Source organism: Lissotriton vulgaris, chromosome 4_1 (genome assembly GCF_964263255.1).
Source record: "Lissotriton vulgaris chromosome 4_1, aLisVul1.2, whole genome shotgun sequence".
In the NCBI taxonomy this organism is placed as follows: Eukaryota; Metazoa; Chordata; class Amphibia; order Caudata; family Salamandridae; genus Lissotriton; species Lissotriton vulgaris.
Window position 1 is genome coordinate 351,974,709 of NC_141691.1, and position 14,439 is coordinate 351,989,147.

Sequence of the window (14,439 nt, forward strand, 5' to 3'; positions counted from 1 at the left end):
AGTGTGTGGAGCTGCTGACTATTTATCGGCCAGTCCCAATCCCGCAACAATGGTGGTCGAAAGCTCGTCTGACCACCATTGTAATGACCTCCCTAGTCTTGGTGATCATAATAGTTCCATTCATTGATCGTACACCAAGCACGTTGTGACATAATCTTTAGAGATAGTATCCCTTCTTCCAGCAGTTTTTCCAAGCAGCTGGCACGCGTTTCACGAGTTACCTCTATTACTCAAGGTCAAACCATGAGAAAAACATCATTGTTGTGACTTCAAATTCACAACATTACTTTTTAATAAATAGACATTCGTTGTTTGTAGCAAATTACACATTTTATTTGTTTCTCATAATTAACTTCAATACAAACGGTTCAAAATCAAACCAGTGTAAGTTGCAATTCTTTATAATCTTATTACATGTATCCATAATAATAACGATTCAAATCAACACTTTGTGAGATGATATGTTATGCATATCCAATGAGACATATTGCTACCTAAAAACCATGATTGTGGCAATGGACCAAATTGTATTTAGACAGTCAGAAAAATAAAAATATTGAGTTAGATATTATTATCAGCAAACCCTCACCAATCATATTCTACACCTCATACTTTCTTCGTGTGTTACAACCTACTTAGGGTAATCTAGGGTCTTTATTTTCTATAATCAAACACTAGCTCTTTGTGTTCAGTTCTCTGGGACATTTCATTCTAACACCTTCAATAATTCCAATCATCCCAGTGGAATGTTACCTATTGTCAATGACCCTTTCTAATTGACCTAATTCAAAATGTGCCCCTTACTCTTGCTCAAATGTTCTTCGTGTCCTATATTAATGCAGATTTCTGCTTTATACATCTTCAAGTTGAGAGTATATTACTCAAGTGTTCCAAAATTAAGTAGACATGCCATATTGTCTTCAAATACTTTTTTTTAAGAACTTTATTTAAAGTTTTACACAGTAACAAAATACAGATGTGCAACCGGTACCAGCAAAAAAGAATCATATAGTCATGTAATAATGTGGTACCCCGTTCAGGAGATCAGTCCTTCCGCTGGATCCTCCCTTCCATAAGTAACAGCCAAGTATAACAAAAACATATTTAATCCCCCTCCCCTACGCTACCTGCCTGGCTGCCCACTGCTGCTGGGCTTTGTGAACCCGGCTGCAGGCCACTGGCCAGGAGATCATGGCAGAGCTCCCTCCAAAGCCTTAAGTCATCCTCTAATTTGTCATCTCTGCAACTCCTCTTCATGTGGACTTCCTCAGCTAACGTCCATTCTCGCCCATCAAGTAACCATGCCGTGACTATGGGAGGCCACACCACCATCCACACAATAGCAATTCTACGTCTTGTGTTCAGATACTTAAAAACAATTTCATCAAATTAAGTAACGTCAGTTGAATAAAGATGTGGCCTATCCTTTATCATGCGTTTCTCCATGCCTTGCCTTGCATTTTAGGGAAGGCAGAGCTAGTAATGTGAAATCAGAGGAGGGGATTCAATGAGACATGCAAGAGAAGCAGATGTAGGCTAGGCAAAGCACTTGAGCCAGGCCTCCATTCTCTTCGGCGCTTTACTCTATAAACTCTTAAATATTCAAACATATTGCAGTATTAAATGTTCAAAGGTATTGGTCATAGTGCTAAAGGAGGAAGGTGATTAACGCTTACTTTCTGGGCTTTATTTTCAACAGGAGCAAACACGTTCATCCAAGACATAGAGATGATGCTTGGAAAGAAGCATTGGATATTCTGGCTGTACTGGAGAGCGTGCTGGTACTTCATATCTCCTTTGCTTCTGGCTGTAAGTATTGTAGTAGCAATTCTCTATTAATACCCCTTGTGATTCGTTCATATTGCCCTGATGTAACAAAAATCCTGGTTTTTTAAAAATAATTCTAGTGAGGCTGTGCAGTACTTGACCTAGTATCAGTACGCTTGTTATCTGTTGCAGACCTAGCTACATCAATTTATCGCATAAGATTATTAGTGCCAGAATTGAAATGTAAATGCCGCCTAGAAAGAGGTCTGTATTGGTACCTGTATTTTCCTGGCACTGTACAAATGGGTGCCAGTATTTTTAGGGTTGTGTGAGAATGAGGGACTGTACAAACATAGGCGTGAGTACTCGTGTAAGTAAGAAAGTTCCCAACAACCTGTGGAGCTGCATCATCCCTGCCATATTTCCACCAATGCAGGTCTCCCTACCCTATCCCTATCCAGGCCTTTGATACAGAGGAACTAACCAAGTTGCAAATTTGGTAAGCATCAGACACACTGGTGTATGGACCCTGAATGGAGGCATCCTTCCTTCGAGTACGTGCCAATCAGTCTCAAGTGCATAGCTTCCCTCACCCTCTCAGCACGGGCAGTGGCTGGTAGCAGCATTTCTCTCTTTGTGGGTTTCGGTAGCCAGGACTGAAACCTACTGGCCAGTCTCCAGTCATCATGTCTAATAGGCTGGGGAAGACTAGACCCATCCATATTTTTTTGTTCTTGTCTGCTTGAAATGTGTGTGAACATAAGATGCATAATTTTGCAATATTAATCACGGGCATTGGAATTTGTGAGCATCGGGATTATCCTTAGCTCTTCATGAACATGTATATGCTTGGGAACATGGCGGCTGCAAAATGTTGGATCACTACTGCTCACAGAGGATGGGAATTTGGAGTTCCATGTCACAGTGGGTTCTTTGCATACATTGCAGCTCTCTATGCCATAGTGTTGCAAATTGTACCTCACAGAGGATACCAAACTAGACCATTACAGAGTTGGAAATGCTTCTGTGCCAATAGACATAGAATGTGGCTTCGCAGTTTGCACCAGACTACCCCTTTGTGGTATGGCACAGCTTGATTTGCAAATGGTTGCTTCATACCGGTCATGGTATAGGCTAGCTACAACGACAACGGGATGGAAAGTACCTAAAGTATTTTCCACTGTTTCATACTAATTGAAGTATTTCCAGTCATCACTATTGTGTTTGACTCAGTGACCCCTCATCTATGTGCCTTTTGTGCTTTCTCTCTCTATATGGTCTCTACTGGAGAGTCCTAACTACCTACTTATGCCCTTTTTTACAATCTGCACTCTCAATCCTTCTTCTGCGTGTCAGTGCTATTCTGCGTGTTCCTCTAATTCTCAGTCTGTTTCCTATATTCCTTTCTCCTCTTGTAACTTCTCTGACAGTATTTACCCTGCTTCCATATCTGCGAAGAGTTCACAGTTCCTCACTTTCTGTCTGAGAAATGTTTCTCAATATTATCAACACCGCTTCTTAGCTTGTTGTTTAAGCATGTTCAGATTTATTCAGAGTTTGAGTACAGTTTAAATGTTACATACATAGAAATGCTGTGCATGAGTGGGACTGATTTCTTCATTAGTAATGACCAAAGTAAAATGTTTATTGGTCACTTACACCTTGAAGCCGCCTTCCTGCCGCCTTCCTGTCCCTGGTCTTTGGAGTCCTGGTGGATCTGCCTTAAAGTCAGATGCCACCAATAGCAGAGTGGAAGCTCTACCTTCACAAACCCTGCTGCTCTCCCACCTCCAAGTGGGGCAGAGCGACTACACGTTTGGCAGGTCTGGGCATGGCTGACTCACGGTGGTGCTCCCACTCTGTCAATGTCTAAATGACCACCATAAATGCGTGAGATTGACAAACTGTGCTAGTCCATAGAGAGCATATGCTTTGCAAATGTCTAATCTCATTGTGTACTGGAAGAGACAAAACTAGATACTGATAAAAAATCTGAAGATATTGTAGGTTTATGGAAAACTTAAAATATAAAAAATAAGTTGGTGAAGTAACAATGATAGAGCCCAAATAGGGGACATCACAACATTCAGTTGCGACCATTCGTACATCCCGTACATAGCCTGCCAAACGAGTAAGAACAATTATGACACAGTGGCAACCACTAACACAGGAATTAAAGAAATACTGGCCAATAAAATGAAGCATTTCACAAAAGTGGAACAGGCATCTACCAACATTAAATATAGTTTAAATTGTCAATGAATAATATCAGCTAGAAGAGTTTCTAAATGGTTAAAATCTATGATTGTTCTGCCATCTGTTGGAGCAAAAGACACACAAATGATGGACGGAATGCAGAACAAATCAAAACATTGCCCCCTGTCAACAGATCTGGGTTAAATCCATTGTTTTTTTGCTCACCATGCCACCCCAGTTTAGACCCAGCCACATGCAAATCAGTCTTGACCCTGTGCCTCATGGGAACAGTCCAGACCCACCTGCCAAGCCAGGTACTCTCTGGACCGGAAACAAGCATCCTAGGACCAGTCTTAGGGCTTTCCCCCTCATCAGCTAGGGTAGCTTGAATCCAGTGGCCCAGTGGGCCTGGGACCCTCGTCTGGTTACACCTGGTGCACCTACGGCTAGAAAGCAAAAGACACACAAATGATGGACGGAATTCAGAAAAAATCCCAACATTCACCTCCAGTCAACAGATCTGGGTTAAATCCATCATTCTTTTGCTCATCATGGAGGACAGAGTGAAAGAAAAAACAAAATCGCAAGAAATTGGACGCTCAAAACAAGCAAAATCAAAAATAATGGAAGCCTTCATTTAGAAGTTCACCAAACCTGATCTAATTGCTACCATCAGATTTCCACATATTTAAAATGTCTCTTTTACAGTGCTTTAAATCTGCTTGTACAAATATTTTTTTTGTATAAGCTTGTTGTATGAAAGGACAAACTAGAATGATTATATAATATGTGACATTCAAATATAATCTTGAATAAAACATGAATATGTCAGTTTCAAGAACTTTTTCGGTATATTGTTTATTATAGTGCAATAAAAAGTCATGAATATTAACCTATCAATATCTTTTTTTATTGGCAGGTCATTTTTGTCTGGTCGTTGGTGACATTTTCTACCCCAAAGTATGGTTCATATGAGTACCCTCGCTGGGGTGTAGCACTTGGCTGGCTTATGATCATTTTCTGCATTATGTGGATTCCCATTTTTGCTGTCATACAAATTGTTAAGAGTGAAGGATCCCTATGGCAGGTATGTTCAGGATCACTGGTAAGATACCGTAGTATAATATGCAAAGTGTAATATGCACAAATCAGACGTAGGGTAATCACCTGTCAAGAAAGCAAATTCTAAGCAGTGGCTGTAAGCATTAAGGGCAAAGGATCAAAATTGAGGACAACAATTTAAGAAAAAAAGCAAATTTTACGGACATGTCTGAGGGGACATGTAATGTTTATTTATTTTACTCATTTAAATGGTGCAACGAATCATCCCCAGAGGGATCTCCCAGCGCCTGAGAGAGGGACTCCATAAGGGCAGTGGAATCTAAAACAGCTACGTTTTGAGTAGCTTCTTGAACCGTGCAAATGTAGAGCAGGCCCGAATATCCTCCGGGAGCCTATTCCAGTGCTGTCGGGCGAGATGAGAAAAAGCTGGCTGCCTATTTTGAACATTCTGATTCTCCGAGTACATAGTAGAGAGTGATTGCTAGATCTTAACTGCTGCGTTGTTCGGTACCAAGTTTTTTCAAATAGGCAGGGCCGATCCCCTTTAGAGACTTAAAGACCGCACATAACAGTTTAAAGATGGCCCATTTCCTGATGGGGAGCCAGTGCAGTTGATGTAAGAGAGGAGCGAAGGGCGTACATGCTGGCTTATTCATGGCTAGGCGGGCTGCAGTGTTTTGCACCATCTGCTGTTTTGATGCCAGGTCTTCCCTAATTCCCATGAGTAGGGAGTTGCCATAGTCTAGTCGACTGATCAAGAGTGACTGATTCAGAGACTGCCTGGCCGCAAGAGGGATCCACGGGAATATCTTCCTAAGCATCATCTTTGTTCCAAAGCAGGCACCCACGAGTGATTTAACATGTTCTTCCATCAACAGTTTGTTGTCGATTCTGATGCCTAGATCCTTCGCCCATTTCTTTGGGGAAGGTGCCGCTCCCAATTCTGAAGGACACCAATCTGAGGACCACAGCTCTTCTGCTGTCCTAAATAGCAATAGCTCGGTTTTGATGGAGTTCAGCTGAAGGAAGTTCTTCCTCATCCAGTTTCCTATAGTGGACATGCAGCTTTTTAACTTATGCTTTGTTATAGTGACATATTCCTCTATAGGGACAATCAACTGTGTATCGTAGGCGTAAGATATTGTCTCAAACCCGCAGCTTCTGATAATACCAGCCAGGGGAGCCACATATATGTTAAATAAAGTGGGACTAAGGCTAGATCCCAGGGGAACTCCCTTGTCCACCGTGGTTGTTTGAGACAAAAGAGAATCCAACTGAACACATGGTGACCTCTCCGATAGATAGCTTTGGATCCATTTCAAAGCCATGCCTCTGACATCAATCCCTTGCAACCTATTTAATAGCATACGATGAGAAATGGTGTCAAAGGTGGCTGAGACATCGAGCAGGACCAGCATTGTAGGGGTTCCCTTGTCCAGCGCCATCCTTATGGAGTCATAAACCTTCAGTAGGGCAGCCTTTGTACTATGAGAGGCCCGGAAACCGGACTGGAAAGGGTCCAATATGTATTTTTTCTCTAAATAGTCAGAGAGGTGTCTATTAATTATAGTCTCCAGGATTTTTGAACAACAAGGGAGAAGAGAGATTGGGCTATAGTTTTGCAGATCACTCAGGTCAGTCAAAGGCTTTTTAGGCTGTGGTTTAATATGTGCCTTTTTCCACTTACGGGAAAATGTGGCCGTGGCTAGCGAGATGTTATAAACTTCAGCTAGCACATCAGCCAAGAACGGAGAAAGTTCTGCTAAAACTGCTGGTGGGACCGGGTCCAGGGGGAACCTGATTTTGCGAGCATGATTAAGAGACCCACTTGCTTACCTGTTATGTCAGGAAAAGATCCTAGGCTAAAGGGAGGAGCCCCCAGTGTAAGATCTTCCTTGTCTTGTGTCTCTTCAGACCCAAAGGAACGATAAATTGAGTCGATCTTGTTGGTGAAATGGCTGGCTATATCCTAGTAAAGTTCCTGGGAGGGTGGCAGGGACAGGTTATCAGAATTGGGGTTCGTAAATTCCTTTAGAATTTTAAAGAGCTCCTTAGAGGAGTTCTTACCTTCCGCTATTCTGGAGCCAAGATGTGCCCTTCTGGCTGCGTTGCAGTTAGTAAGGTATGCTCTATGTACCGATCGATACAGTGCTTCGTCTGGCTCATCTTTCTATTTCCTCCATTTCCTTTCTTTGGCCCTGCAGAGGGTCTTTTCTCTCCTTAAAGTATCTGAATGCCAAGGTGCAAGGGCTGCTCTCTTTTGCATCTTAACCTTTTTTAATGGGGCAATAGAGTCAAGGACCTCTATAATTGAGTCCTCGACCTTCCCTAAGGCTGTAGCACAGTCTTGACAGTCACTAAGTGAGGGAGCCATAAATATTTTGCTAAAGGCAGCTGCAGTCATCTTTTTCCATGATCTACGAAGATCTGTCTGGCCTTGTTGTCTGGTGGGTGGCTTAGAAAGTGCCCAGTAGAAACTTAAGGCTGTGCGGTCATTCCAACCTAGTGACTGTGGGGGTTCCACAACCAATTCCTGCATATTACAGAAAATTGTATCTAGCTGGTGCCTGGCCCGATGTGTTGAACTGGCAACCGTTGACAGGAGACCTAGTGATTCCATGGCTGACACTAGACTAACCGACTCTGTTTGGGAGGGAAGGTCTAGATGGTGATTAAAGTCCCCTACAAAAAGGAACTTATCCGTACACAATATATGTTGGGCCAGTCTTTCTAATAAGGTGACAAACTCCTTCCTATTTCCTCCTGGAGGATGGTACACTAGGGCTCCAGACCACACAGTTGCTTGGGCTGACTCCACCCTAAAGATCAACAGTTCAGTGTTGGGAGAGGAGACAGTGTCCAGCATCTAAATGAGATAGGGTGGACGTACAGCAATCGCTAATCCTCCACTCCTCTTGCCCACCCAATCCAGTTGTGTCATAGAGTATTCTGCGGGGAAAGCTAAAGCCAGTACTGGCGCAGACTCATATGGAGACAGGTTTCTGTAAGGAGGCAAACATCTGGTCTGGCGTCATCTAGCAAGTCCCAAATTTCTGCCACATGCTTAGAGGGGGCAATTTGCTCTCCCAGTCTGCTTTTCTAACCCCCGGATAGCTCCTTAAGTGGATCAGTATTCCTGGTGGGGTGATATGTTTTATTAAGGCCTTTCTGTGCGTCACCCAGTAACCGTCCACAGCCAGGGCAGATCCCCGGCCAATCGCATGCTTTAGTCCCTGTTTGTCAAGGCCCCTCACACAAGGGGATCAGTTGCCTATCTTCAACAGGTCCTCTCTCCTCTAAGCTATCCTAGATGGGGGACCCACCTGGGGGGAAAACGGACAGCATCTCCTGGCAGCCAGCAGCGTCCTGGCGTGGACTGGCGCAGACTGGCTTGCCTTAGGCGTGCCTTCGGCACACCAGCGGCATGCCCGCTGCACGCGTTGGCTGCGCGGGCGCTGACGCGATAAATTTATGCCCCCAGGAGGCAGGCCACAGGCATAGCTGGCAAAACGAAAGAAGTCCTCTCTCCACTCAATCATTCATCTAGCGATTGCGGTGGACCGGAGAGGCTGCCTGGCGGTGTGTAATAGATCAAGTAAGATTGCGGCTCCCCGCTCCCTCCCAAACCAAACAGCAATTCACAAAATACAGGCTCAAAATGTTAAAATACGTTCTAAAAAAGTGTGTTAAGAAGGCTCTAAAATTCCTACACCTTCGTGTCAACCTCTATCACTACCACCAATATTGATCAAACAGTCATATGTAGCAAACATATGTAGTCTTTGCAGAAGGTCCCTGTCAGAACCATTGGCATTGACCAGATTCCTATAAAGTAGCCTCTGCATCCTTAGCGAGATCAAATGTTGCTAAACAAGGTAGTCTCAAAATCAGAGATTGAGGTGGAAGGCACTTAAACATGCTCTCAAATCGCAACATACTGTACCTTCCTCCATCACTTCAAATGTCTATGGAGCAAAGATATGACCTTTCACACACTTGCAGCAAATAAATTCTGCTACGCGTGAATACATGCAAGCTGAGTCCTGAGGGAATGTTACTCAAAGGATGGATACCAAGCAGCCGGTGTCTGGCCGTGTCATAGAGAGAGAGAGAAGTAGTCTGGACCCAGCAAGAGTAAGCGAAGGGACCTGGGCCAGCAGTACTCAGGGAGGATGGGTGAGACCGGGGCTATGGGTATTCTTGGCACTTTTGTGTGCGCTCAAAAAGGGGACCTTGCACAAATTGGGCTGTCTAGGACATTTTGCTTCCCACACATGCTTGAGCAGGTACTGGGGAAAAGCAGGTCAGACCCTAGCCTGCTTTGTAGCCTCTTTTTGCTTAGTCAGGCATGCCTGTACAAGAAGAATGCATGGAATCACATTTTTTTGTGGATCCACTGTTTAGAAGCATACTTTATGTTGGGCCAAATAGAAGAATTATAGGGACCCCCTCGAATTTGAAGGAGGTCAGGGAAAGAGGGGAATGAAAAAGACACAAAACAAATAGATTTCCCTCCTAGACCGTAATTATTCAACCGTGGTATGTTTCCTTTTCTTTTTTGCAATCCATCTCAGAAGTCCATTAGTGGCAATACAAAAAGGCCATTTTATTCTTTTATTATTTGCGCAAGGTATTTTTCTTTTTTTTAAACATTTTATATATACTTCATTCTTTGTCTTCAAGTCAACTCATTTTAACTCATGTCTATATCAACAGAATGGTATTACTTTTCATTACATGAACGCATTATATCATAGTATATACAAATAGAAAAATCAGCACATAATATATACAGTATAAAGAAAAAAGCAAATATCAAAAAATCACAGTTCATCAGAAAAAAATCACAATTTATCAAAAACATGTATAACCCCTGGATACACACCACTCTCACACCAATCGTACTGACACACTTTCACCCTCACTGAAAACATTCAAACAAAATCTGTACAAGGATAGGATCTAATTGACAAAGAATATCTCTGCCAAAAAGTAAATCTCAAAACACACTATGAGATTCCGTACTAGGTCGACGCGCATTTCGGTGGTACAAAGCCACCTTCCTCAGGACCTCTCCAGATTCAGACATGCATTTCCCAGAGGACCCAATGTTATTGCAAGGACTCATTCAATTTCTTCTAAGAAGTGGTATCCATAAAAACTAAATGCTCGAACATGTGTCCCATCAACTTCTGATTAAGGGCAGATCTTTTAAATCATCTTCAGCTTCTTGGTATAGAGTCTAGTTGTACTTCTCAGGTCAAATATATATTCCCAAATCACTCGGGTGTACAAGCCTCGCCTTAGTTAAACGCTGCCGTCCTCAAGACACGTATTGCGGGAAGAATCCTTCTTACCGTAATACGTGTCTCGAGGACGGCCGACACGATGGCCAGAAGCAGCGTTTAATTTCTCCTCACTTTTCCTACTTTGCCTGTGGGTTGAATTGTACAGCACACACACAAAGCAGGAAAAGTATTAAAGGATAGTTTTTGTGTTGGAAGGGTCCCCGTCCAGTACAAAACCTATTCCTTATAAAAAAACATTCACCCTTGCTCTGTAGCAAAGGGCGTGTGTGTTGGTTTGTGGAAGTCTAAAGTGTGACAGTGCAGGGATAGAGGAAAGCAGCACCATATTTTAGTAGATATGACTCGGTTCTGTTCGCTCCCTTTAACGTAATGCAATGCATCAACTTTGGTTGCCACACTGTTCTGTGTGGATTTATCGTAAAACTGGGCTTTTACTTTTAGGGCATAAGTGTAACCTTGGAGTGACCTTACCAATAATTACAAATGCTACGCATTGTGCTATGAATGCATTGTGAATGCTTCTAAGGCATCATTGGTAAATACATTATAATTCAGTTTATTTTATGCTCTGCCTACAAGTTGGTTACTAGACATCATTAGTTCCTTTTGTTTAGACCGAGTAGTAAGCAGTCCTTGAGGTTCGGTATCCTGCTGGGTAAGGAAGACTTTAAGGCCTCAACTTATTTATTATTTATTTATTTATTTATTGGGCTTTTAAAGCGCGACAGCTACCCAAAAAGGGTTTCCCGGCGCTATACTTATACTAGGATGGAGACACTAGGGGGCCTATTAGGATGGCAGGTGGACTTATGTCCGCCCGCCATCTCTGTGGAGCAAGAACCGTCCCCCATAGGAGCGCTGGTCCTGCCTGCCGTATTAGGATGCGCCCGCCACACTGGAGGGCGCATCCTGGTAGTTTAACATTGCGGTCGGTGCTGCTGGCTGCAGAACTGTGCGCAAGGTGAAACAACCATGTTTTGCATTGCGATGCGCAACGTGGCAGGCCCAGCGCGGTGCCTGCCACCTTGACCATGGCAATGTAGGGGGTACCATAGGTACCCCCCAAGTGCAGCGCCCCACCCCTCCCACCCCCTGGGGGCCCACAATGGGCCCCGTAGCAGAACTCTGTATGCCGTTGTTTGCCTGCATCCTAATCTGGCGGACGGTGCCTGCTAGGCACTGCCACCATTTTGGGTTACCTGGGCCGTCCGCCAGGCAATCGGGGTGATTGCTGGCAGTGGATGGTCTTTGCATCCGCTGCGGACACATTCATGTTCCCACCAGTCCATCCTAATCTGGCGGTGGGAAATATCCATTCAATTGCGGAAGGACCACCACGCAGAGATAGCGGTTGCCACCGCTGGCACTGCGGTGGCGATCGTTCCACCATCATAATCGTCCCCTAAATCTTTACTCCTTCAATACCATGACATAGTTGGTGACAATATTACCCCTTAATTCCAGGGATGAGCGAAAGTTGACCAGAAAATGTAGGGACTTTGTCAGGCATTAGCAAAGGGATGTAAGCAGGCTGATATTCCTTTTTTGTCTGATGGCACTTGTTCATGGTGAGTAGTACACACCTCTTCAAGGACGGACTCCAGCACCCCAAGGCGGGGGGAAAGCCACAGGATGAACAATGAATTGCTGTAAACGCACAATGTAGAAGAGAGTCCTAAGAAATTCCCTAGGCCTGGTGGTCTATGGTAATTCTTATGACTACCTCTCATCTGTGTGAAATCACATCCCCTGCAAACAATGGAATCCCCAGAAAGAATCCCTTGCTGGTACTCCACATGCAAAGGTAAACCAGGGAAGGTGGTTAAAAGAGCTTTCGACCTTGTCCCGCAGCTCAAATAAGTCCTATGTAAGTGGCAGACTAGGGTGAAATCTAAGGGCTCATATGTGATGGTATTTGATATCATGGAAATGATATTTTGATAGGTCATTATTGAAACTCCAATATTGTGCAATATATCTGAAGCAGATTTCCCAAAGAAATCTAAAGTTATTAGCAGATCAAGAAAGGCCTTTTTAGGTTTAACTCTATTTTATTGAAAATGTTTGTATAGCTGCACAAACACTCACTGACATCCAGTGGCCGTTGGGGCACAATTTATTTATTGAGTTTATAAAGCGCGACAGCTACCCGTAAGGGTTTCCCGGCGCTAATTGAACAGAAACATCCTGACACCACACAAAAAGTAACCTACTGATTGAAGAGCCAAGTTTTCATTGCTCTTCGAAAATGAACATGGCTTACCTCAGTGCGAATAGCCAATGAAAGAGAATTCCAAAGTCTAGGTCCTAGACTGGCGAAGGCACTGCCGACCATTCTGGACAGTTTGAACTTGGGTACACAGAATAAATATTGAGAAGAGGAACGGAGCGAGCGGGAAGGGATGTAAGGCTTACCAAGAGACTGAAGGTACAAAGGAGCTACTTTCGCCTTGATCTTATGCATATAGCATAGAGCCTTGAACTTCACACGGCTTTCAATGCCGAGCCAGTAGAGTTCCCTCAGACGCTCCGTAATGTGGTCCATTTTCCGACAACCGCAAAGGAGCCGAGCCGCGGCATTCTGAACTAATTGGAGGCGGCGTGTGACCGCCTTGGTGGACCCTAGATAAAGCACATTACCGTAGTCCAACCTGAAGTCACCAAGGCGTTAACCACAGATCTCTGGGTATTAGAAGGAAGCATCCAGAAGATTTTTTTCTGAGCCACCGCAAGATGGTAAAGCAGGTGGCTGCCACTTTGTTGACTTGATCCTTCATAGATAACCTCTTGCCAATGGTCACTCCGATATTGCGCACATGGTCAGCCGGGACCGGCAGGGCACCCATGACTAGAGGCCAGTGTCTCGGGCTCCAGAGGTCAGGTTTGTTGCCCAGTACCAAAACCTCCGTCTTCCCACCATTTAATTTAAGCAGGTTGATATTCATCCAACTAGCTATATCGTTGAGTCCTGTTTGCAAGGTCGATGGCTGAGTGGCATCACCATGGGTTAAGGAAAAAACTATTTGTGAATCGTCAGCATAAGTAAATAAGTTTAACCCTGACCTTTGAGCAATATTAGCTAAAGGGGTGACATAAAGGTTAAACAAAAGAGGACTCAGAATAGAACCCCGGGGTACACCGTGTGGGGAGGAGTAAGTTTTAAAAGAGGATGAGTGAAAGAAAATTTGAAAGGTCCGATCCTTCAAAAGGGACGAGAGCCAGTCCAAGGCTGTACCGCCAATGCCAATTTTAGAAAGGGATCTAATGAGGATGTTATGGGATACAGTGTCAAATGCTGCACTGAGATCAAGCAGTATCAGTGCAGCTGTTTCCCCTCGATCCAGAAGCAGGCGTAGATTTTCTGTCACACCTAGGAGAGTGAACTCAGTGGAGAATCCTGGGCGGAAGCCGGACTGAGAAAAGTGTAATAGGTTACTGATACGAGAAAAGTGTAATAGGTTATTGGACGTGACGTACTGAGACAAGTGTACATGAATATGTCTCTCCAGAACTTTAGAAAAAATAAATAGGCAATAACGAGATAGGACGAAAATTGGAAGAAACATTGGGATCAGCAGTAGGTTTCTTCAAAAGAGGAGTAACCATAGCATGCTTCCGGCAACTGGGGACCGTAGCAGTATTAAGGGAGTGATTAAGCAACGTGCAGATAATAGAAATCTGGGGGAGATCCAACAAGCATAGTAGAGAGACAGGCACAGGGTCTAATGGAGAGCCAGACTTAACCTTATTCAGGATCTCCAGAAGGGTGGAAGGGAGGAGGTCAGGCCAGGACAGAAGAGAAGCCGATGACTGATTATGGGAGGCAACAGCCTCACCACTGCCCGGGAGGAGATCAACACAGCAAATACTGGTGGAATTGACTTTTTGAACAGAGATGTCCTGGTATATGTTCTGGAAAGGGGGGGAAGTGTGGCTATAGTCCTTGAGCCTGCAAGTTCCTTAACAACACTAAACAGAGTTTTGGATGTATTGACTGCTTCAGAGATCGTTTTGTTCACGTAGCTAGCCCTCGTCTGTGCGCAGGCTGTGTGGTAATGCTTCAATTCAGTTTTGTATACAAGGCATGCAGAGGGGGAGTAATCCC

The 14,439-nt window shown here is 44.0% G+C and overlaps 1 protein-coding gene across 2 annotated transcripts in view; it reads left to right on the plus strand.

Moving 5' to 3' along the window:
• Positions 1-14,439, plus strand: part of LOC147718740 (sodium- and chloride-dependent neutral and basic amino acid transporter B(0+)-like) — a 425,103-nt gene that overhangs the window by 383,425 nt on the left and 27,239 nt on the right. For both annotated transcript variants that reach the window (XM_086918726.1, XM_086918727.1), the window contains 2 exons: positions 1,700-1,809; positions 4,883-5,050. In XM_086918726.1, coding sequence (XP_086774852.1) covers positions 1,700-1,809; positions 4,883-5,050 — 278 coding nt within the window. The remainder of the gene's footprint in view (positions 1-1,699; positions 1,810-4,882; positions 5,051-14,439) is intronic.